This window comes from Giraffa tippelskirchi, chromosome 13 (assembly GCF_054371585.1).
Source record: "Giraffa tippelskirchi isolate mGirTip1 chromosome 13, T2T-mGirTip1v1.2.pri, whole genome shotgun sequence".
NCBI classification, from domain to species: Eukaryota; Metazoa; Chordata; class Mammalia; order Artiodactyla; family Giraffidae; genus Giraffa; species Giraffa tippelskirchi.
The window spans coordinates 24,227,177-24,252,166 of NC_137287.1; the positions used below are offsets into that span (position 1 = coordinate 24,227,177).

Consider the following 24,990-nt stretch of genomic DNA (forward strand, 5'->3'; position numbering starts at 1 on the left):
GAAGTGCTGCTTTAAACAACACTCGCTCACCTGGTTGGGCCGCTGTCCCCAGAGGCAGGCCAGGGAGACAGCTAGCAGCACACACAAAGGGAGGAAATGCCTTCCACCCCCAGAACAGCTGCACCAGGAGACACCCCTTTCTGGAGAGGAGGAAGAGGAAGTCACCAAAGCTACAAAGCTGACCGACAATCTGGGGAAGCCAACACTCACAAGAAAGCAGAAGGAAAAAAGAAGCTGGTCCTTAGATCACTCATTGTTGGGACTTGCTGCGGAAATAAAAACCAACACTAACCCAAAAGTTTTCTTCAGTCCTGCCATCTCAGAACACTTTGAATCGGGAGTATTTTGAATGAGAAAGTGTTTGGCCAAATTCCTACCTGCCAACTACATCAGAAGTGTGTTTTCCTTAAAACACAAATGCTCTGCATAGATCTATGCGTGCTCTTGTGGAAAGCTAGCCTCGATGCTAAATGAAAGGTCAAGATGCAGGCTGTGGAGTGCGAGCCCATATTTATAAAAATATCCCATATTTGTAAAAATTGCAATAAATATACAGAAATGTTCACATACACAGTGGAAAAACACTGAAAATACACACACAAAACTGTCAACAATGGTTTCATCTGGGAAACAGGTTTAGAGTAGGACAGGACAGGAGATTTCACATTTTATTTTAAATTATTTGTTATAGACTGAATATTTATGTCCCTCCAAAATTCCTCTGTTGAAGTCCTAGTTTCCAACATGATGGTATTAGGGGATGGCGCCTTTGGGAGGTGATTAAGGTTAGATGAGCTCACAAGGGTGGTGTTTTCATGGTGTGATTAGTGACCTTATAAGAAGAAACCAGTGCTGGTTCTTCCTCTCTGCCATGCGGGGACACAGTGAGAAGGCAGCCATCTGCAAGTCTAGAAGAGGGCTCTTAGCAGACTCCGCATCTGCCAGCAGCTAGATCGCGGACCTCTCAGCCTCCAGAACTGTGGGCAATAAATGTTTGTTGTTAGAGCAGCCTGAACAAAGACATTATTTCTATATGGCTTCAATTTTTCTTGCAAGGAGTATTGGCCCTTTTACAATAAAAATACCAATAAAAGAATTTTTCATCCAAAGATGGCCGTTTTTTTTCTGTACCAGCGGTGACATGCCACTCCTTGCAATATTTTCAAAGGTGGTCAGATGTGGTTGTAAAAGGATTCTTGCTTCTTATGATGTTTGCCAGCGACAAGGGGCCCTTCTCTGAGAAGCAGACCTCCTCTCACTTGCCTTGAGGTAAGGACTGGATCATGAGCTGCTCTGTAATTGTATCCTTGCAACACATATCTGCTTGCCTGTCCTTCCAGTTACATCAGTGTTTACTTTCTGCAAACACACTGACTTGATCTATCCAGCCAAGGATTCGTGGTCTACAGTGGTACCCAGTTCTGCCAACATCACCACAGTCTCAAGAAGGAGTGTATTTATCCCACTCTTCTCTCCATCTGTGTGTTGGCATTACACTTACTCTCATACATCAAGCAATCATCTAAGACACACACGGAAGTGACAGAGAAAGACTTCTCTTTCCCTTTGGTCTTTAAAACCTCTCATTTGTTTCAGAACTAGAACTTCTGGTATTTTTCCAAGAGGAAAGACACTGATATGTAATTACATCCCTATTTACGCATCTACAGTTCACAGAACACTTTCTCAAGCATTGCCACTAAAAATCATTTTGATCTTTCTGATAACCTAGTGAAATAGACTGGGCAGCTACTATTATTCTCAACTTAAAGAGAAAGAAATCGAGATTCTGAGTTCAGTGACTCATCCTGGACCATTCAACTAGTAGGTAGCAAAGATGATTCCAGTTCATCATGGGTCTAAACCCTGGGTGCTTTAAACAAATGCCCATCTCCTGTTCTCACCATGGCCAACTGAACAAGAATCTCAGAGAATGAGGCCTTGAGTATTAGAATTTTAAAACAAAATCTTTCCACAGATGACTCTGATGCATAGGGAGCTTGAGACCACTGCAATCCATAGGTATAAATAAGCCAGTCTCACGTTACTCACACGTGTTTATTCATTGCCAGTTGAAGGCCTCCCTCATGATGGGATACTGCACAGTAATAAAAAGGAAGGGGCTGCTGATACATGCAACCACTTGAAAGACCTTCAAGTGAATCAGGCCAAGTGACAGAAGTCAGACTCAAGGGCTATACTTTATGGTTCCATTTGTATGCAATTCTGGAAAGGCAGAATCATAGGGGTAGAAAATAGAATAGCTAGGGCCAGCCCTGGGAATGGAAGCAGAGGTTAACTACAAAGGGGCAGCATGCAGGAATGTGGGGGATGACATTTCTATATCTTGATTATGGGAGCAATTAGGCTGTATAGGTGTGGCGAAATTGAGAGACTGTACACAACCAGTCAATCTTAAAGGAAATCAACCCTGAATACTCACTGGAAGGACTGTTGCTAAAGCTGAAGCTCCAATACTTTGGCCACCTGATGCGAAGAGCTGACTCATTGGAAAAGACCCTGTTGCTGGGAAAGACTGAGGCGGCAGAAGATGAGATGGTTAGATAGCATCACTGACTCAGTGGACATCAATATGGGCAAACTCTGGGAGATAGCAGGGAACAGAAGGGCCCAGTGTGCTACAATCCATGGGGTCACAAAGAGGTGGACATGACTTAGTAACTGAACAACACTGAAAAGGGTAAATTTTATTGTATGTAATTTATATATATATATCTCAGTAAGCTTGACTGAAACACACACACACACACACACACACACACACACACACACAATGCAATACCACTATACATGCACTAAAATGGCTAAAACTAAAAAGGCTGACCATACCAAGATCAATAGATCAGGACATGGAGCAATGAAAACACTCAGACATTGCTGGTAGGAATAGTTTTTTTAAAAAAAAAAAAAAAGAAAGAAAGAAAAGAAAAGGAGAGATAGGGTTCTGAGGACAGTCAGACTCTGTCATTTATCACTGTATGATGTTGGCCAAATCACTACAGGATTTTAGGCCTTGGTTGGTTCATCTACATATGGGATAACAGAAGTACATTCCTACCTATTTTATAGAATCAGCATAAGGCATAAAGGAGATGTTGTTTGTGAAATGTTTAGCGCAGTGCCTGGCATATAGCAACTGACCAAAAATATTAGATTTGGCTACTCTTAATATTTTTATCATTTTCCTTGGTATAGCTGTCTCTGAGTTCCTCCAGCAGTGGATGAACTCTGTGTCTCCAGTTCTTGGCAAGTAGAAAGCCCTCAACATGTTTGTCAAATGAAAGAATGAACAAATGAAGTTGCATGCAATGGAAGACATAAGGTCTCTATCTGAGCGGAATGGCAGGAGAGTTGGCACCAGCTGTCCTTGGGAGCATTCCACTTCAAGTGTTCCAGGTCTAGTGTCTGAAGCCCCAGCCAAAACCAGGACCTCTACATCACTGAGAAGATCAGGAGTTTTATTCTACCTGTTCAGTGGGACTTGTATAGGTGGTCTCAGCTTCCCTAATAGCTTATAAATACTTTCCACACGTTAGGAAATGCTCAAAATCAATTTCAAATATGGGGGTTTCACAAATTACTCTAGGATGGCCTAACAAAAAGACTCTTGGGGGATTAAATCTTTTGCTTGGTAATGTGGAAGTAAAAAGTGGACTAAACCTGGATTCATGAGCCAACGAACAAGAAGAAGATTCCAAAGAGAAGACGAAACTTTCCACATGGAAGCTCCCCCTAGGAGAGACCTGGGAGCTCTCATCAAATCACAAGGGGCACAGCCAACCCCTCTGAGGATAACTGGAAGTGACTGTGTACCGCCAAGAGGGGGAACTGGTGATAATCTGATGCAATGCCCCATTTCTAGCTTTCCTTTTGTACAAAACAATGTCTGACTTTTCCTGGCAAAGTCTGCTCACTGCCATCAGATATCAGCAATTGGAAGAGAAATTCCAAATGAAGAAAATCTTTTCTGTCAATTCTCAGATGAATTAGACATGCCCAGTATGCCTTTGGGCTTCCTGATGGCTCAGTTGGTAAAGAATCTGCCTGCAGTGTAGGCAATGTGGGAGACCTGGATTCAATCCCTGGGTTGGGAAGATCCTCTGGAGAAGGGAATGGTTACCTACTCCAGTATTCTGGCCTGAAGAATTCCACGGACTGTGTAGTCCATGGGGTCGCAAAGAGTCGGACACGACTGAGCAACTTTCACTGTCAGTATGCCTTCAGCTGGGCTTCCCTGGGGCTCAGTGGTAAAGAGTCTGCCTGCCAATGCAGGAAAATCCCATGGACTGAGGAATCGGGAGGGCTACAGTCCATGGGGTCACAAACAGTCAGTCACATCTTAGCAACTAAGCACAGAACATAACTTCAGCTGATGCTCTCCTTTAAAAACCCTGCTTGGGGGACTTCCCTGGTGGTCCAGTGGTTAAGAATCTGCCTGCTAATGCAAGGTACATGAGTTCGATCCCTGCTCCAGGAAGATTCCACTTGCCATGGGGAAGCTAAGCTTGTGTGCTACAACTACTGAGCCAGTGTGTCTTAGAGCCTGTGTTCCACAACAAAGAAGCCACTGCAATGAGAAGCTTGCACACCACAGCTAGAGAGTACCCCTCACTCACTGAAGCTAAAGAAAGCCCATGAGCAGCAACAAAGACCTAGAGCAGCCAGAAAAACATTTTCAACTAAAATAAATAAAATAAAAAGTCTGCTTGGGGATCATAATTTCTCACTGTTGTATCCAACTCTTGGCGACCCCATGGACTGCAGCACACAGGCTTCTCTGTCCTTCCCTATCTCAAGAAGTTTACTCAAACTAATGTCCATTGAGTCAATGATGCCATCCAACCATCTCTTTCTCTGTTGCCCCCTTCTCTTTCAGCCCTCAATCTTTTCCAGCATCAAGGTCTTGATTTCAGCTTGTGATTCATCCAGACCAGCATCTCACATGATATACTCTGCATATAAGTTAAGTTAAGTTAAATAAGCAGGATGACAATATACAGCCTGACGTACTCCTTGAACACAGTTGTATGTTAGTTTGAACATTATTCGGCATTGCTTGTCTTTGGGATTGGAATGAAAACTGACCTTTCCCAGACCTGTGCCCACTGCTAAGTTTTCCAAATTTGCTGGTATATTAAGTGTAGCATTTTAACAGCATCATCTTTTAGGATTTGAAATAGCTGAGCTGAAATTCCATCGCCTCCACTAGCTTTGTTCATAGTATTGCTTCCTAATGCCTACTTGACTTCACATTCTAGGGTGTCTGGCTCTAGGTAAGTGACCACACCATTGTGGTTATTCGGGTCACTAAGACCTTTTGTGTATAGTTCTGTGTATTCTTGCCACCTCTTCTTAATGTCTTCTGCTTCTGTTAGGTCCTTGCCATTTCTGTCATTTATTGTGCCCATCTTTGCATGAAATGTTCCCTTAGTATCTCTAATTTTCTTGAAGAGATCTCTAGTCTTTCCCATTCTATTGTTTTCCTCTTTTTTTTTTTTGCATTGTTCACTTAAGAAAGCTTTCTTATATCTCCTTGCTATCCTCTGGAACTCTGCATTCAGTTGGGTGTATCTTTCTCTTTCTCCTTTGCCTTTTGCCTCTCTTCTTTTCTCAGCTATTTGGAGAAGCTGAGAAGCCCTCCTTAGACAACCACTTTTCCTTCTTGCATATCTTTTGCTTGGGGATGGTTTTGGTCACCGCCTCCTATACAATGTTACAAGCCTCTGTCCATAGTCCTGCAGGCACTCTGTCTACCAGATCTAATTCCTTAAATCTATTCATCACTTCCACTGTATAATCATAAGAGATTTGATTTAGGTCATACCTGAATGGTCTAGTGGTCTACTTTCTTCAATTTAAGCCTGAATTTTGTAATAAGAAGCTCATGATCTGAACCACAGTCAGCTCCAGGTCTTGTTTTTGCTGACTATGGCTAACAGGGAGAGATCAAAGCTCCACCCATCAGCAGAAAATTGAATTAAAGATTTACTAAGCAGTGAAAAAGTTGGCTTAAAGCTCAACGTTCAGAAAACTAAGATCATGGCATCTGGTCCTATCACTTCATGGGAAGTAGATGGGGAAACAGTGGAAACAGTGTCAGACTTTATTTTTTTGAGCTCCAAAATCACTGCTGATGGTGATTGCAGCCATGATATTAAAAGATGCTTACTCCTTGGAAGGAAGGTTATGACCAACCTAGATAGCATATTTAAAAGCAGAGACATTACTTTGCCAACAAAGGTCCGTCTAGTCAAGGCTATGGTTTTTCCAGTGGTCATGTATGGATGTGAGAGTTGGACGGTGAAGAAAGCTGAGCACCGAAGAATTGATGCTTTTGAACTGTGGTGCTGGAGAAGACTCTTGAGAGTCCCTTGGACTGCAAGAAGATCCAACCAGTCCATCCTAAAGGAGATCAGTCCTGGTTGTTCATTGGAAGGACTGATGTTGAAGCTGAAACTTCAATACTTTGGCCACCTCATGCGAAGAGTTGACTCATTGGAAAAGACCCTAATGCTGGGAGGGATTGCGGGCAGGAGGAGAAGGGGACGACAGAGGATGAGATGGTTGGATGGCATCACCGACTCGATGGACATGGGTTTGGGTAGACTCCGGGAGTTGGTGATGGACAGGGAGGCCTGCCATGCTGCGATCCATGGGTCAGAGAGTCATGACGTAACTGAGTGACTGAACGGAACAGAAGCGTGGTCCTGCCCACCAGAGCAAGACTGTTTTCCCCACAGCCAGTCCTTCCCATCAGGAAGCTTGCACAAGCCTCTTATCCTCACCCATCAGAAAGCAGACAGAAGCAAGAACTACAATCCTACAGACTCCAGAATGAAAACCACAATCACCGAAAGCTAACCAAAATGATCACATAGATCACAGCCTTGTGTAACTCAATGAAGCTAATGCCTTGCAGGGCCACTGAAGACAGATGGGTCGTAGAGGAGAGTTCTGACAAAACGTAGTCCACTGGAGAAGGAAATGGCAAACCACTCCAGTATTCTTGCCTTGAGAACCCCATGGACAGTATGAAAAGGCAAAAAGATATGACACCAGAAGATGAGCCCCCCAGGTCAGTAGGTGCCCAATATGCTCCAGAAAGAACGAAGAGGCTGGGCCAAAATGGAAACAATATTTGCTTGTGGATGTTCTTGATAGTGAACGTAAATCTGATGCTGTAAAGAACAATATTGCATAGGAACATGGAATGTTAGGTCCACGAATCAAGGTAAATTGGACATGGTCAAGCAAGAGACGGCAAGAATGAACATCGATATTTTAGGAATCAGTGAATTAAAATGGACTGGAATGGGCAAATTTAATTCTGATGATCTTTTTATCTACTACTGTGGGCAAGAATTCCTTAGAAGAAATTCAATAGCCCTCATAGCCAACAAAAGAGTCCAAAATGCAGTACTTGGGTGCAATCTCAAAAATGACTGAAAGATCTCTATTCATTTTCAAGGCAAACCACTCAATATCACAGTAATCCAAGTCTATGCCCCAACCACTAATGCTGAAGAAGCTGAAGTTGACTGGTTCTATGAAGACCTACAAGACCTTCTAGAACTAACACCAAAAAAAAGATGTTCTCTTCATCATAGGGGATTAGAATGCAAAAGTAGGAAGTCAAGAGATACCTGGAGTACTAGGCAAGTTTGTTCTTGGAGTACAAAATGATTCAGGGCAAAGGCTAACAGTTTTGCCAAGAGAACATACTGGTCATAGCAAACACCCTCTTCCAACAACACAAGAGATGACTCCGCACATAGACATCACCGGATAGTCAATACTGAAATCAGATTGATTATATTCTTTGCAGCCGAAGGTGGAAAAGCCCTATACAATTAGCAAAAACAAGACCTGGGGCTGACTGTGCCTAGATCATGAGCTCTTTACTGTAATAATTTCTCATAGCAAACTTCATTTCTTCACATTACAAGGCTTAGTGAAGGGGTAATTCATGAAGGTCAAAGATAAAATGAATACATTTTTCTCAAGTATAACCTCTGGGAAATTATTAATAAGAAGCAATCTTTGAGTTCCAGGATTCTGATACGTAAGCAACTCCCCCAAAAGTCCACATTTAAGTGCCTGCTTAAGCCCCCGAGAAAGGCTTATAAAACAACAATCCAGTTTGCTCCCCTTTGTTTTCAGATATCCTGGTTAGAGAGATCATTTAAGGGATTCAGTTAGTCACTAAAATATTTATGAAGTGCCTAATATATGTTCTAGACAGTGTTCTAGGGGCTTGGGATACAAGTTTAATAAGTCAAGCAACTTCTACCCTCCTGGAACTCACATTCTAGTCAAGGTGACAGGCAGTAGATAAGTGAATACCCAACACAATCTCATAGCTGGTAAGTGAACAGCAGGAAATAAAGAATAGGAAGAGGCTACAGAGTGATGATGGGGTGCTATCTGGGAAATGGTGATGGGGAGAGACATCCAAGAAGAACCCTGAATGAGGCAGGGAGGGTACTGTGATTGACAGCTATTGATGCAATGAATATGCAGCAAGTGCTAAGGCCCTGAGCCAGGAGCATGTAGCTCCCCGAGGAGCTACAGGGAGGCCACCAGCTGGCTTTTCTGAATGATTCTCTAATAAGGAAAACAGAACCACCACCACCACCACCACCACCAGCTAATATTGGTTGTGTATTTATTATGTACCTGGCACAACGTGAACCTCTCCCATGTGGAGAAATCATCTGATTCAATCTTCATAAGCAGGAGCTGCTATTATTATTATCATTTGGCAGACAGGAAACTGTGGCCCAGAAGTTAAATAACCTACATTATTAATTAATAATCTGACAACACATACCAGGAGAGCCCACATGTTTAACAAGTTGCCATAGGACATGTTTTACACTGAAAGATAAATCAAGTCCTTCCATTCAGCCATTATATTCAAGAATAAAAAAGTTAAGGTTAATAATGAGAACTTCAGGTGATCTTTCAAAAACAGTTTGTCATGCCTAAAAGCCCAGCCAGCTGTCTGGAGTGGAGAAAACTTTCTCTTCCTTCAAGTACAAAGACTCAAGTTGGAATTTCTGCAGAAAAATATAGGAGGAACTACAAAACCATTTCTTTGAAGTCTTTGAAGAGCCTTTTCATAGTTGTTTGGTTTTTATCTTGGGCTGTTTTCATCATTCATTTTCTATCTAACTCTATAGGTCATCTCTAAACAGAAGGAAGTGTTTCCTTAGGGGAAAAAGTCAAGGTAAATCAAATTAAAACACTCTGGAACAGCCATATCTTTTGTTTGTTTGTTTCCTTTTCTTTACTATGGTAAAATATACATTACGTAACATTTACCATCTTAACCATTTTTATGAAGTGTACAGTGCAGTGATATTAAATACCATATAATATTGTGCAACCATCACTGCCATCACCCTCATAATCCTTTCATCTTGTAAAAATTAAACTCTGTACTCACTAAACAGTAACTCTCCATTCACCCCTCCTTCTAGACCTTGGCAATTACCATCATATTTTTCTGTCTTTGGGATTTTGACTATTCTAAGCACCTCTTATAAATGGAATCTTACAGTATTTGTCCTTTTGTGACTGGCTTATTTCACTCAGCATAACGTCCTCAAGGCTCACCCGTGTTGTAGCATATATCAGAACTTCCTTCCTTTTTAAGTCTGAGTAACATTCCATTGTAAGTATAGTACCGTACCACATTTTGCTTATTCATTTATCCACCAATGGGCACTTGCATTGCTTCCACATTTTAGCAACTGTGAATAATGCTACACACAGGGGTGTACAAATGTGACTTCAAGACCTTGCTTTCAACGCTGAAACATATACATTACCATATGTATAATAGATAGCCAGTGGGAATTTTCTGTAGGATGCAGGGAGCTCAAACCCAGTGCTCTGTGACAGCCTAGAGGGGTGGGATGGGATGGGAGGTGGGAGAGAGGCTCCAGAGGGAGGGGACATATGTATACCTACGGCTCATTCATGTTGATATATGGCAGAAACCAACATAACATAACATTATAAGGCAATTATCCTCCAATTAAAAATAAATTAATTAATAAAAAAGAGCTCACTTCCAATTCTTTTGGATACATACCTGGAAATGGAATTGCTGGGTTATATGGTAATTCTATTTTTAATTTTTTAAGGACCCTCCATACTCTTTTTCCATAGTGACTGTACCATCTTGAGTTCCCACCAATAGTGCACAGGATTCCAATTTCTCTATATCCTTGCCAACATTTATTGTTTTCCATATTTCTAATAATGGCCATCCTAATGAGTGTGAGATTGCTTTTCACTGTGGTTTTGAATTGCATTTCTCTAATGATTAGTGATGTTGAGAATCTTTTCATGTACCCGTTGGCCATTCATATATCTTCTTTGGAGAAAAGTCCATTCAAGTTGTTTGCCCATTTTTGAATCAGGTTGTTCTTTTGGTTGCTGCTATTGTTGAGTTTTGTGAGTCCTCTATATATTCTAAATATTAATTCCTTATCAGACATATGATTTTGAAGTATTTTCTTCCAGCACAGTAGCCATGCAATGCTATCCATCTCAGGAGTGCTTCATGCTCCCAATATCCTTCTTCTTCCTCTCTCTACTCTGTCATCAAAACCTATGCTTAGGACATACTTGTATACATTGTTGCTGCATGAAAGTAGGTCTAGAGGCTAATAAAACTCTAGCCTCTCTAGAGAATAATTTAGCAATAATTATCAAAATTCCTTAAAAAGGTGCTTATTTTTGGAGCCATCTAATCCACTTCAAGTAATTATTCTTACAGAGAAAATCAGATATGTATGCAAAGACATATGAGGAAGGATGTTTTTCATAACATATTTAATAAATGAGAGAAAACTAGAATGTCCAAACAACCTTGGTTAAATCATGGTTTGGTGCATTCATAGAAAGGACTATCACAGAGTCATTTAAATGTGTGCAATAGAACTTGGTGCAATGACAAATATATTCCCAATATGTTTTTAAAGGAAGAAAGCAGGCACAAAACAGTGTTTATCAGCACAGTTTTTTTTTTTAAAAAAACTTTTTATATGGATAGGAAAAATCCTAAAAGGATGAATGAATAATAATTTTTAAAAGTTTAAGTATTACCTTTTTCCACAATAGCAAAGTATTACTTATACAGTAAAAAAATACACAGGTTTTCCTTGGGATAAGTGTTCCCTCTCCAGTGGAGCCTCCCATTGATACAGGCCACAGTCTTTTCCTGGGACAAATTGGGATGGTTGTTCTGCACAAGTGAACCCAGATTTTTATTTTGTGCTAATAACCTCTTTCATGTGCAAGTAATCAAGATTCTACAAATTTTATATTGAAATTGTAACTGTGAGGACTTTAGCTGTGACAGAAATCCATCTGGGAGAGGATTCAGTGGCACAGCTGAATCTAGGTGCTCTAGCCACATCCTCCAGACTCAACCCCCTTCCTTGGTCTCTCAGCTCTGCTTGCCTCTGCAGTCACTTCTGCAGGCTCTTCACACAGTGGTGAGATGGTTGTTGATAGCCTAGCCTCTTAGCAGGCTATCAAGCTGCTCTGTCCCAGCAACTCCTAGTAGAATCCAGAATGGCGTTTCACTCGGTGTGACTGGCATTCCCCTGCTTATCATGAACTAACCTCTGTAGCCAGAGGAATGCAATACTTGAGTGTCCATGTTCCTGAATGAATTGCATCCAAGCTGGCTCAGGCCAGAGGGGAAGGGGGACCCTGTACAACTCTAAATTTTGTATGCTTTGTTTACACCAAGATGTTTCTCTTTCGGGGCACCTCATTTGCCCCAAGTCAGTCCACTATTGACAAAGGAATAACTGCACAGATTCTCATTGTTCTCTGCAGGATCTCTGATTTTTTTTAACTTTGCAAAGCCACAAAGGCAGCTGCTGGAGCAAATTTGCATTGTATTGTTCACCAAATAATGTTAATGATTGATGACCTCTGTGATTCTCAGTTGTCACAATGGAGGGGGAATTGATGTTGGGATGAAGGGAAGACTACCAGCCACGCTGGTGTCTAGGCTAAGTTAGACAGAATAAAATAAAACAAATGGGCAGAAGGCGTGACACCAAGAGCTTATTTAGGCAGAATAAATACTCAGTGGATTTATCTGGTCTCTGCCTCCTAAATCATTAAAGAAATTTCAGTCATTATGGCCCATGAGAACCTCATATGAACATCTCAAAAGAGCAGTTTTCTCTATCAGTTGGTACCTACTCTATCCAATATTTCATAAGCAGAAGGGCACCATTGATGTGGTAGTTTGGCTTATCACTGAACACACTTCAGAAAGAAGACTATGAGAGGACCAGATTTCATTCACAATATCCAAATGGATTTTTAAAAACTCCAGTTTTGCATGTTGAACCAATCTGGCTTTCTAACCATTAATGTAATATTTTGAAAGAAGAAAGAAGAAAATGTCTGCTTCTACAGAAGTGCCTAATTTCAAGAAGTTCAACTATCAGAACCTATTTATAATGCTAATTATATCATCACAACTTTCAAGAATGGTTTACTACAAATAGCTCTTCATACCAGGTGACATTTCTGTTCATGTGGTCAGTTTAAAAATATTTCATGAATGTCTGGATGGTTTTATGACAACAAGTGAGGGTGTCAGATTTCTGGATTTTAAAACTTCCCAGCAAGAATATTATTCAGATTTTCAAAAGGGAGGAGGTTCTGACACATGCTACAATATAGATGAAACTTGAGGACATTTTGCCAAGTGAAATAAGCCAAAAGGGTAAATTCTGTATGATTCCACTTTTACATGAGGTTCTTAGAGTAGTCATAGAGACAGAAAGTAGAAAGGTGGTTGCCAGAGGCTGGGAGAGGGAAGAATAGAAAGTTAATGGATACAGAGTTTCAGTTTAGAAAGATGAATGGTAGTGATGATTGCAAAACAATGCAACTGTACTTAATGCCCTTGAACTGTACACAAAATTGGTTAAAATGGTAAATCTTATGTACACTGTACTACACACAAATTTTTTTTACTTCCTATAGTGGGAGACTATATTTTTCCCGTGGAGTGTTTAAGGAATTAAAGGTTTTTGTTAATTTTAAGAAAAAATTAATATTAAATGTAGTAAAAACTAGACCCCCACCAGGTTAAAACCACTGGCCCTATACCCATAGACCCTAGACCAGTTGGAGTTGGAAAACTGATGATGGAGCTTCCCAAAATACTACCCTATCACCTCACTGTCTACTAATCAGAAATTGTCTATGAGCTGATTAGGTTCCCTGAAACTTTCACCTCTAACATTGTCTCTATAAATGTTTCCCAGGGAGTTTGGGTCTTTTGAGCATTAGCTGCCCATTCCCCTTGCTTGGAATCCTGCAATAAATACTGTACCTTCCTTCACCACAACCCAGTGCCAGTAGATTGGTTTTGATGTGCGTCTGGTGAGCAGACCTGAGTTTGGATTAGTAACACTTCCCCTCTAAGATCAAGAATGAGACAAGGATGCCCACTCTCACCACTTTTATTCAACATAGTATTAGAAGTCCTAACCCAAGCAACTAGGCAAGAAAAAGAAATAAGACATTCAAATTGAAAAGAATGAAGTAAAACTGTCACAATATGAGGATGGCATAATTTTATATATAGAAAATTCTTAAGATTCTACCAAAAAAATCATTAAAAATAATACATGAATATAGTAAAGTTACAGGGTACAAAATCAATATACAAAAATCTATTGCATTTCTACATGCTAACAATTAGCTAGCAGGAAGAGAAATTAAGAAAACAATCCCATTTATGGTCACAACAAAAAGGATAAAATATCTTGGAATAAATTTAACTAAAGAGGCAAAAGACTTGTACACTAAAAACTATAAGATGTTGAAAGAAATTGAATAATACACAAATAAATGGACAGATATTTCATGCTCATGGATTGGAAACATTAACATTGTTAAAATGTCAATATTACCTACGCAGACAGATTCAATATGATCCTTATCAAAATTCCAAGGACATTTCTCACAGAAATATAATTTAAAATTCTAAAATTTATACGGAATCACAAAAGACTCCAAATAACCAAAGCAATTCTGAGAAAAATGAACAAAGCTGATTTCAAGCTATATTACAAAGTTATAGTGGTCAAAACAGCATGGTGTTGTCAAAAAGACAGTTAAACAGATCAGTGGAACATAAGTGAGAGCCCAGAAATAAAACCACACATATATGGATAACTAATTTACAACAAAGGAGCAAAGAACATTCAGTGGAGAAAGGATAATCTCTTCAATAAAAGTTGTTGGGAAAACTGAACAGACACATGCAAAAAAATGAAAGTGGTCCAATATTCACCACACACAAAAATCAACTCAAAATGAACTAAATACTTGAATGAATGCAAGACTTGAAACGATAAAACTCCTAGGAAGAAAAATATAGGAAGTATGATCTTTGACTTTGGTCTTAGCAATGTATTTTTAGATATGTCTCCTCAGGCAAGGGAGACAAAAAAGAAAAACAAAATGGTCCTATATCAAACTAAAAAGCTTCTGCTCAGAGAAGGAAACTATCAACAAAACAAAAAGACAATCTACCGAATGAGATGGTATTTGCAAATCATATATCTGATAAGGGGTTAATATCTAAAATATACAAAGAACTTACACCATTCAACAACAACAGCAAAACTCTTTAAAAAGACAGAAGAGATGAATAGATATTCTACAAAGAAGACATAAATATGGCCAATAGGCTCATGAAAAGATGTTCAGCATCCTTATTATAATGGCTATTATCAAAAAGTCAAGAAATAATGAGTGCTGATAAGGATGTGGTGAAAAGGGAAACCTTGTGCGATGTCGGTGGGAATGTAAACTGGTGAAACCACTACGGAAAACATGGAGCTCCCTCAGAAAAATAAAAATAGAACTGCCATATGATCCAGCTATTCCACTTCTGGGTAATTATCCAAAGAATATGGAAACACTAATTTGAGGGGGGGGGAATATATATATATATATATATATTTACACCTCTATTTTCACCACAGCATTGTTCACAATAGCCAAGATAGGGAAACAAAATAAGTGCCCATCAGTGGATGAATGGGTAAAGATGTAATACACACACACAATAAAATATTACTCAGTCACACAAAAAAAGAAATCCTGCCACTTGCAACAACATGGTTAGATCTTGAGGGTATTACGCTAAGATGGAGAAAGACAGATTCTGTATAATTTCACTTATATGTGGAATATTAAAAAAAAAAAAACAGACAAACTAAAACACAAAATAAATGAACCAAACCAAACCAATATGAAGATATAGATTACCAGAGAGGAAGAGACTGGGGAAGGGTGAAATGGGTAAAAGAGATCAACTGTAGGGTGATGGATGGAAACAAAATTTCTGTTGGTGAGCATGCTATAGTGCATACAGGGCAGAAACATGTTGTACACACAAAACCTAGAAAGTGTTTTAAACTAAAATTACCTCAATAAAAAGTAAATTTTAAAAAGGTTGCAGGGTAGTTTTAATGACAATTGTGAAATAAGTTTTGGTAGAAATTCTAAATCACTCTTTAAGACCTGTTTTATAGAGAATCCTATTTCCAAGGTCTGGATGTTAGCTGTCCTAACTTGTGTTTCAAATTCATTTACAGGTTTTCCCTTGAGTCCTTCACAGTACACAAATTCCCCATCAGATGAAATGCCAAAATTGCACATGACGCTTACCAGATAGGCTCTCCAGAAGGACTGAATACAGAGTGCCGCTTCCGATGCTGTCAGCAGAAGGGAGAGTGGGATTGCTGGCCGTGGGCTGAAAGGCAATAAAATGGTCATAAGCCCATGAGAATCCGTCTTACAGCCTCAGCAGAGGCTTTGACAATATAATGGCCTCTCTGATTAAGTGCCTCATCCAGTCCCATTCTTAGAAAGCAACAATGTCATTTTTCATAGAAAAGTTTAGGCTTGAGTTAGCATTTCTTTGTTTTAAAATCTTGGATGTAATTTTTTTTTTTTCAACCAGCATACTCTTAAATCACTATTAGCCTGCTCTGCTTTGAAGGCCTCAGGTTGGAAAGCTGCATATGTGACCATAAAGCAAAAGAAAAAGCAGAAGCCACCTTTAGATACAGCATTATGACTGAGACATAACAAAGGGCTCTTTTTTAGAGGGAAATTAAGTAGCTCATTTCTTTCCTGAAATATTGCAATTTTCTCTGATTGGTGTACATTACAGTTTAATGTGGTTTAAAGTCAAACACATTTTAAAGTTAAGTTCTTCTATTACATCTTAAGGAGCAATAAAATATCTCAAGTGCTGGGTAAATTGACAGTGTCTGCTCTTGTGGGATTCTTAGATTATGATGGGATTTCTGATCATGGTTACCACATTTAAAATGACTAAATGCTCTTTTTTTGTTGTTGATTTCCTAAAAGCTGTTTAGAGATTACTAACTGCTGACAAGATTTTACAAGTCTGACTTAATTCTGATTCCTTATGTTTCCTCAAAGCACTGCTATCTCTGTAAGACCAAAAGTCAAGACTTTCCAGATATAATGCAAAGAAACAAATCCCTGAAAGAATGTGGGTCACATGGAGGCTGCTCTCTGGGCAGGATCCCCAGAATTAACTTTGCATGTGGGGGATCCCCGAGAGTCTTGGCTGCAAGGCTCTCCCTAATGACAGCCATCAATTGAGTTTACAGCCACTCTCACTGTGAACAGAGAGAGGTTGACTAATCTGCCCAGGGTGACACAGCTTCTAAGTGGCCTCATCAGCATCTGGATCCAGACTGATCCAATTCCCCAAGCCCAGACTTCCCTCACAATTTGTGCTGACACCAGCCCTTCGCTGGGCCACCGCTTGCAGATGTCCAGCGCGACAGACTCCAGAGCTAACCGGCAACAACACACAACTCTCTAGGATCTGGGGTTGTATTTCCCACTACACTCAGACTTAAAAACAACAACAACAACAAAAAATTCCCCTCTTGATACAGAATATTTGTGTGAATTAATGAATACTCTTTTGGATTACTCCAAAATCAAAGAAATCAAAGCTGGAAAGAACCTGAGGGGTGATCAGGACCATTTCTAGCAAGTGCAGTGTTGCCAGGTCCTGGGTCTCAAGCTGGGCAGGTCTTTTTTAAGAGACCAAGGAGAGTCTACTTCTTCGGAAAGAAAATTATAACCTCCAAGTGATAGTGTTGTTAGAAACCTTTCCCTAATGTTGTGCTTTTATTTTTATTTGCTTTTTTGTTTGTTCTGTTGTTCCCACTTCTTTTTGCCTAATATCTAATTTTCTGGGCTTTAAGAGAGCATTTGTGTTTTTCTGGAGCCACATGGTCTCCCTCCTTTCCCATTAAATGTCTCTCCTCGTACATTGCCCTTATTCTGTAAATCTCAGTTGTGTGACACCAGCAAATCACATCCCTGAAGGAATTTTCCTGCACGAGTTAAAAATCAACAGCGTCTGAAGAAACCTTGGTGTTTCTGAGGAGACCTTGGTGTGCTGGCAGTGACTTCATGAGAATAATGCTATCACGCATCAATACCAGCTGACATGTGCTCAGAGCACCCTGACTCCCCTCCCACCCGCCTTGCTCCTTGGCTCCAACCAGAGGGGCCCTTTTCATCTCCTCCAATGTGCCCCCCACCTCAGGGCCTTGGCAGAGGGGCTTTCTTCTGTCTCCAGTATCCTCTTACTTCCAGCCGGATGACTGCATACAGTTGTACAAGTTGTTTTCTGCTCAAGGGCTCCTGGCAGATGGGCCAGAGGGCACTGAAACCCCAGCACATGCCTGCCACTTCTGCTCTAGGGCAGAGGCCCTTTTTTCTAACTTGCTCAAAGCGTGTTGGGGCTGAAACCTCTTTCTCCCAGTTTACTCGTATTCTTTCTTCTGATCTCCACTCAAACGTTATGAAACGGTGTGCTTTGATTAGATCAGGGCCACTGTATAATTTTCCTTCCTAGTCCTTGGCCCAATGTGGAGGTACAAATCTGTGAGATAATCTAATTAACACCCAAATCTTCAACTGAAAGCTCCATGAGAGCAGAAACTGGGCCTGCGTTTGCTCCTCTGGCATTTCCAGGAGTTGGGAGCACGTCTGGCACATAGAAGACACTCAATAAATCTTCATGGGATGAGCCTAGGCTTGGCCCAGTGCGCTAAGCTCTTTCCACGCATTGTTTCATTAAATCCTCACAACTTTAGCAATGAGCTGTTGTTGTCCTTCTTTTAGAGTGAAGAAACTCGGGCATAGAGGGGTGACACAGGTCATTCAAGGTCACTTTCCTGCTGAGAATGCAAACTGCCCAGGAAAGTGACCACAGGAAGTGTCCCACAAAGAAGAGGAGGGCAACTCAAAAGTTCATTCACAAGGAATTCAGGGTCTAGCAGCTGTGAGTGTCCAACATAGGAAAGCACAGCCATTTGCCTGGAAGGAAAAAATGAGCAGGGAGAAGTCTTAATCATTGAAAATGCCCTCTTGATTAATCCCTACAGCAATAACTTGGCAGGTGTTCATTTGCCTGATGCTCCACAGAGAAACCCAGTGTCAGGACAGCAGAACAAAGTAGAGTGTGTCATGAGTATCTGAGGGGAGGCTTGCTGGGGCCTTTTTGTGGAGCTGCAATTTTCCTGTTTTCAGTATGTTTCTCTGTACTGATATCATGAAATCCTCAAAGGATCAGTATCCCCGTTTTGGAACAGCCGTAGGATAGGAGAGGAGATGGTGAATCTGGGGACACGACAGGTCCGGTCAGCCCAACAAGGACTTCCGGTAGTAATGAGACCCCAAATCACTTTGCATCACAATGGCATCTCCAAAAAGCGAAATGAGATTTCTACTAGGCCTCTAAGCAGTAATGTGAGGCCACCTTTAATGACACCCCGGCTTTCATGGTGAAATAATGGGGCTCTGTCTAGTTCTTGATGAAAGTGAAAGAGGAGAGTGAAAAAGTTGGCTTACAACTCAACATTCAGAAAACTGAGATCATGGCATCCGGTCCCATCACTTCATGGCAAATAGATGGGGAAACAATGGAAACAGTGAGAGACTTTATTTTTTGGGCTCCAAAATCACTGCAGATGGTGACCACAGCCATGAAATTAAAAAACGCTTGATCCTTGGAAGAAAAACTATGACCAACCTAGACAGATATTAAAAAGCAGAAACATTTCTTTGCCAATAAAGGTCTGTCTAGTCAAAGCTATGGTTTTTCCAGCAGTCATGTATGGATGTGAGAGTTGGACTATAAAGAAAGCTGAGCGCCAAAGAATTGATGCTTTTGAACTGTGGTGTTGGAGAAGACTCCTGAGAGTCCCTTGGACTGCAAGGAGATCCAACCAGTCCATCCTAAAGGAGATCAGTCCTGAATATTCATTGGAAGGACTGATGCTGAAGCTGAAACTCCAATACTTTGGCCACCTGATGCGAAGAACCGACTCATTAGAAAAGACCCTGATGCTGGGAAAGATTGAAGGCAGGAGGAGAAGGGGATGACAGAGGATGAGATGGTTGGATGGCATCACCAACACGATGGACATGATTTTGAGTAGGCTCCAGGAGTTGGTGAAGGATAGGGAAGCCTGGTGTGCTGCAGTCCATGGGGTCGCAAAGAGTCAGACACAACTGAGCGACTGAACTGAACTGTCTAGTTCCCAAACCAAGAATAAGTGTGAATCAGGGCAGATGAAGAGAACTTAATCTTTGTAGAGGAGTCCCTGGGAATTATCAATCGTTTCGGCAGCCCAGCTCAAAAGGATAGAAGCCATGCCAAGCCCTTTTCTCTCTCTTGGAATCAGTGCAACTGGCTTCAGGTCAAATAAAAATTGAGATTGAGTACAGGCAACTGTTCATCTTTGGGGAACTGGAGAGGGGAGGGGAAACAAGAGTGTCAATCGCAGGAGAAGGCAGCTGAGGCTCCCAGGGGCTTAAACTGGACCCCCCACCCCACCCCCAAGCAACTAGGTTTGAGCATTCCAACGGCACAACAGTACTGCTGAGTGTTTCCAAGAATTGTCTTAGTGCAGATTTGTCAGGTCCTCTTTTTTTTTTTCTCAAACCTGAATTAAATCTATTTGAATCACAACAATTGATCCTGTAATTTTGAGAAGGAACAAGAATTTATTCTTCTAACTGCGTACACGTGTATGTATAAATACGCATATGTGCATATGCACACACACACAATTCTTCCCCCACTCCCCACAATTTTTGGAGGATCAGTAAAATATTTCAGGACCTAGAGAAGTTATAGCATACTCACAAAATACATAAGAGAATCTGAGAAGTTAGTCTTTATTAATTTCTCCATACAGTTGCAAGATGAAAGTTACCGTCTGAAACGGCATTTATGGTCTATGGCCATACCACTAGAGTGGTATAACACGCCCAATCTTGTCTGAAATGGTATTTATGAAGAAGAAAGCAGAAAGGAGAATGGCTTGCTTTATATTGAAAACTGAATCTTGAAATCCAAATTTGTTCCACTTTTCATTAGGTAAAAGATTAAGTTGTTTTCTTGTAACATGAAAGAACAAGCTAGATGCAAAGCCATTTACAAAATGACACAGGCCTTAAATCAACCATCATTCAGGAAACCTTTCACCAGTTCATAGGGCTGGCATTTGAAAACCTCTACTCATGGTATTCAGCAAAGGAGATTACCCAGCCCCTGCCCTCGGCCTTAATTGGTTTCCCAAACATTCTATGTTGGAGGCATCACCGTCTTGAGTAATGAACCTCAAATACTTGGAAGAAGTACAATAGAGTAGTGGTCCCTAACTTTTTTGTCACCAGAGACTGGTTTCGTGGATGACAATATTTCCATGGGCCAGAGGGGGTGGTTTGATTCAAGCGCATTACATTTATTGTGCACTTTATTTTTACTATTATTACAACAGCTCCACTTCAGATTAGTGATTAGTAATGCTTCCAGGCATTAGATCCTGGAGGTTGGGGACCCCTGCAGTAGAAGCTGTCTGGAATGGGACTTCCAGACTAGTCATTAGGTCAGAATCTCCTAGGATTCTTTTAATCCAGCCTTCCATGACACGAGGAATGGCTCCAAGAAACCTCTTGCTTACCCGCCCACCAACTCCACTCTGAGAGACCAAGAAAACAGTTATTACCCAGCATTGGGCTGAATCATTCTCCCACATAAACACCGGGTCAAGTCCCATTTTACCAACCCTCTCATCGGAAGCCACATAAGGGTCCAGTCAACAGTGCTCCCTAAACAATACACTGCAAGACCTTGTGCTCACCCTTGGGCTGCAGGTTTAACCATCTTCAAAACTAGGGCTGGTTATTTTATGCTGTTCGATAAACATACCCAGCTTGCTGTGTTACTTAGTCTCTGTATCTGAGTACATGTCTCCTCTAAACTGGTTTAAGGAGAACCTTAAGGAGACCTGCCTCTTCCCCAGCGTCCTTCTCCCTGCTCCAGGGTGTCTGGGAAGAGCAGACCGCCTCCTTCCTCACCTCTTCCAAACTTCTCACGGCGGATCTTAACTTGTTTTGTGCCATAATCCCTTTACATTTTGGAAATCTGGATTTCTTCTCTGAATAATATTTAAAAAAAAAAACAATAGTAAATACATAAGATTTTTAAGCAAACCAATTATATTAAACTACAGTTATCAAAATGGGATTCCCAGACGGTGCAGTGGTAAAGAATCAGCCTGCCAATGCAGGATACACAGAGGACACAGTTTCAATCTCTGGATGGGGAAGATTACCTGGAGGAGGAAATGACAACCCACTCCAGTATTCTTGTCTGGAAAATCCCATGGACAGAGAGGAGCCTGGTGGGCTACACTTCATGGGGTTGCAGAGAGTCGAACACGACTGAGTGACTGAACACAACAACAACCACAGTTATCAAAATATTTTTTAAAACTGTTGGTAAAATACTAATGCACTTGCTTCTAAATCATACTGTAAATAAAAGAGCTAATGGCAGTTCCATTAACTAACATAATTTGAAAAAAGAGACAAGTGTAAATGATATTTTAAGATCACTGTAACTACCATAGTGGGATGTGGAAACATCTGATTGTTGCTATTAGAGACAAAGTTACAGTTACTGTGGATACTATTGAAGTTTGTGTACCACATTGGTAAGTAAAAGAGAGGCTAAATTTCAGTTAGAGACCAGTGAAAATAAAGAGGTAATTTCCCTATCTTCCAAGGTCAGGGACCCCTGAATCATAGACAATTGTGGCTGGAGCTGGGAACTGGAGAAGATGAGTTTTGCATCCAGGATGAGATTAAAGACTCAGGATTTAAAAATAAACAAGATGAACCCAAACAGTGAAATCAGACCATCTAAAAACAGTGACTAGGAAGTTATGAAATTTGGCCAAAAGGTTATTAAAGGGCTACTTCCTAGATGGAAGAGAGAGTCAATGTAATATGGTGATGTAGTTACTGTAGAAAAAAAGGAAAAAAAGTTTCATGTTTTTATTCCCAGTAAGTTGTGATTCTTCAGTAAACCCATTAACCTTTAATATCTAACTCTAATTTTCCCCAAAGCATTTCAGTAAATGGCTCCCCATTCAGCTACTTGCTTTGGCCTGAAATCTCCAAGTCATTCCTGCCTTAGCTCTCTGTCTCCCCGCATCCAACATCAGAATAGATCCCAAATCCGACCTCTTCTCACCTTCCCCACTGCAAGCCACAATCATCTCCTGCCTGCAAGCGCCTGCTCACTGGCCTCCCTGTTTGCACTAGGAGTGCAGACCTTCGGTCAACTCCCCCATCCAGCTGCCAGAGTGACCTTTTTAAAAGATAAATTGGATTACCTCACTCTTCTTCTGCTCAGAACCCTCCAATGGTTTCCTATCGTGCTCAAAAGGAAAAAAGAAAAATCCAAACTCTTCATCATAGCATCCAAGGCCCCACCAAAGAGGCAGCCTCGCCTGCCTCTTTGTCTTCATTTCCCGCCACTCTCTCGGCCTCCCTCGTCTCTTCGTGCCTCACTGGCCATGTTCCTGTCTCTGGGACTTCACAGTGTCTGTTCCCTCTGCCTGGAACACCCTTCCTTTCAGTCTTCATCAAGTTGGCTTCCCCCGTGTGTCATTCAGCTGCCAGTGTCACCTCCTTGGAGAAGTGAGCTTCCCTGCCGTCCCTAAAAACACCAGGACCTCTTACCCCAGGCCTGTGACTCCCAGTCCACTTACTCGGCTTTATTTTTCTTCCAAGCTCTTGGGTCTTCTTTACATTGTACAATATGTTTATTTGTGAGTTTGGTTATTGTCTGTCTTTACAAGGTAAATTCCACAGGAGCCAAGACTTTCTGTCTCTTGTACCTGTGGTACCTTGTTATCTATGGTACCGAGAAAAAGTGCCTGGAAAAAGGTAGGCATTCAATAAGAATTTTTTGAGTGAATAAGTATTATTATAGATAAGAAAATAGAGGACTTCCCTTAATGTCAGAATGTATCAGTGGCAGAGCTGAGGTTAAATGCAGATACTCTGTCTTTCTCTTGCCTGGTCATGCTCCTCCCCCGTGTTTCATCTTGCCAAAGCAACAGTTACTATTCTCTTAAGATTAAGGATAAGATAAAAGCTATCATTCTTTGAATACCTACTGTGAGCCCTCCGCAGTGAGAATATCTTTCATTTTTATCTGTCTTTCATACCCTCCCCTTTCTGTGGTATCAGCCCTCAGACTTTGTTCTGACTGCGCCCCACCCCGTGTCAGGGGTAACGTGGGTTACGGTGCCTTGCCCTCCCCAGGCCAAGGTGTGCATCTGAAACCCAAGCTTAGCCAAGCAGATGCCCTTTCCCTGGAGCAGGAATCTTGAGTGGAATGTCAAAGACTAGCAGAGTTTGTGCACCCTGGGTCCCTAAACCTGCTTCTTAGGCCAGATCTTTACATTTCCTTTTATGTCTGTGAGATACCTTTTTACCTTCAATACATACCCTTCTTCTCAAGTAGCCTTTAACTTTCTGTTGCTTGCGACAAAAAAACTCTGATGCCATCTTTAACTGTCACAGCAACCCTACGATGTAGGTTTTATTACCATCCCCATAGTACAGAAGAGAGGAGTAAGGTCCAGAGATGTGAAGGGATAGCTCCAGGTCACCTAACGTCATACATTATGTTGGCTGCATAAAGGCCGCAAGGTGTCCACCTCCAATCCCCAGACTCTGTGAATATATATACATATATGTATGTATAGGAGAAGGCGATGGCACCCCACTCCAGTACTCTTGCCTGGAAAATCCCATGGACAGAGGAGCCTGGTAAGCTACAGTCCATGGGGTCGCTAAGAGTCGGACACGACTGAGCAACTTCACTTTCACTTTTCCCTTTCATGCACTGGAGAAGGAAATGGCAACCCACTCCAGTATACTTGCCTGGAGAATCCCAGGGACGGCAGACCCTGGTGGGCTGCCGTCTATGGGGTCGCACAGAGTCGGACACGACTGAAGTGACTTAGCAGCAGCAGCAGCAGCTGCATATGTATGTATATAGATATTCCCTTATATGGCAAAAAAAGGATTTGTAGCTGTGATTAAATGAATGGTCTTGAGATTATCCTGGATTATCTAGGTGGGCCTAATGATATAATCACAAGGGTACTTATGAGAGGGAAGCAGATGGAGACACTACTGCAGAAGCAGGCCCTGTGACAACAGGAACAAGAGGTCAGAGTGATCCGAGGAAAGGGTCAGGAGGCTTCCAGGATATAGGCAGCCTCCAGATACCAGAAAAGACAAGAAAAGAATTCTCCCCGAGAGTCTCGAGAAGGGACCAGCCTTGTCAACACAGACCTGAGCCCTGTGAAACTGATTTTGGGCTTCTAGTCTCCAGAACTGTAAGAAAATAAATCTGCATTGCTTTAAGCCACCAAAGTTGTGGTAATTTACTTAGCAGTCATAGGAAACTAATACTCCAACTACTAAATGTCAGAGCTCAGATGGGAACCCAGAGGTATCTGCCATGCTACC

General features: G+C 41.3%; 1 protein-coding gene across 7 annotated transcripts in view; it reads right to left on the bottom strand.

Annotated features, from left to right (window-relative positions):
- The window catches only part of IQCK (IQ motif containing K), a 141,617-nt gene that overhangs the window by 56,993 nt on the left and 59,634 nt on the right, over positions 1-24,990 (bottom strand). For 3 of the 7 annotated variants that reach the window (XR_014074057.1, XM_081560811.1, XM_081560810.1), the window contains one exon: positions 15,754-15,838. The exons of 1 other annotated variant lie outside the window; for it this stretch is intronic. Coding sequence is in view for 5 of the 6 variants with exons in the window: in XM_081560811.1 (XP_081416937.1) it covers positions 15,754-15,838 (85 nt within the window). In the remaining variant the exon portion in view is untranslated. Of the gene's footprint in view, positions 1-635; positions 978-2,443; positions 2,537-15,753; positions 15,839-24,990 lie in introns of those variants that run through there. 3 more of the 7 variants (XM_081560812.1, XM_081560809.1, XM_081560813.1) reach the window with 3 other exon arrangements.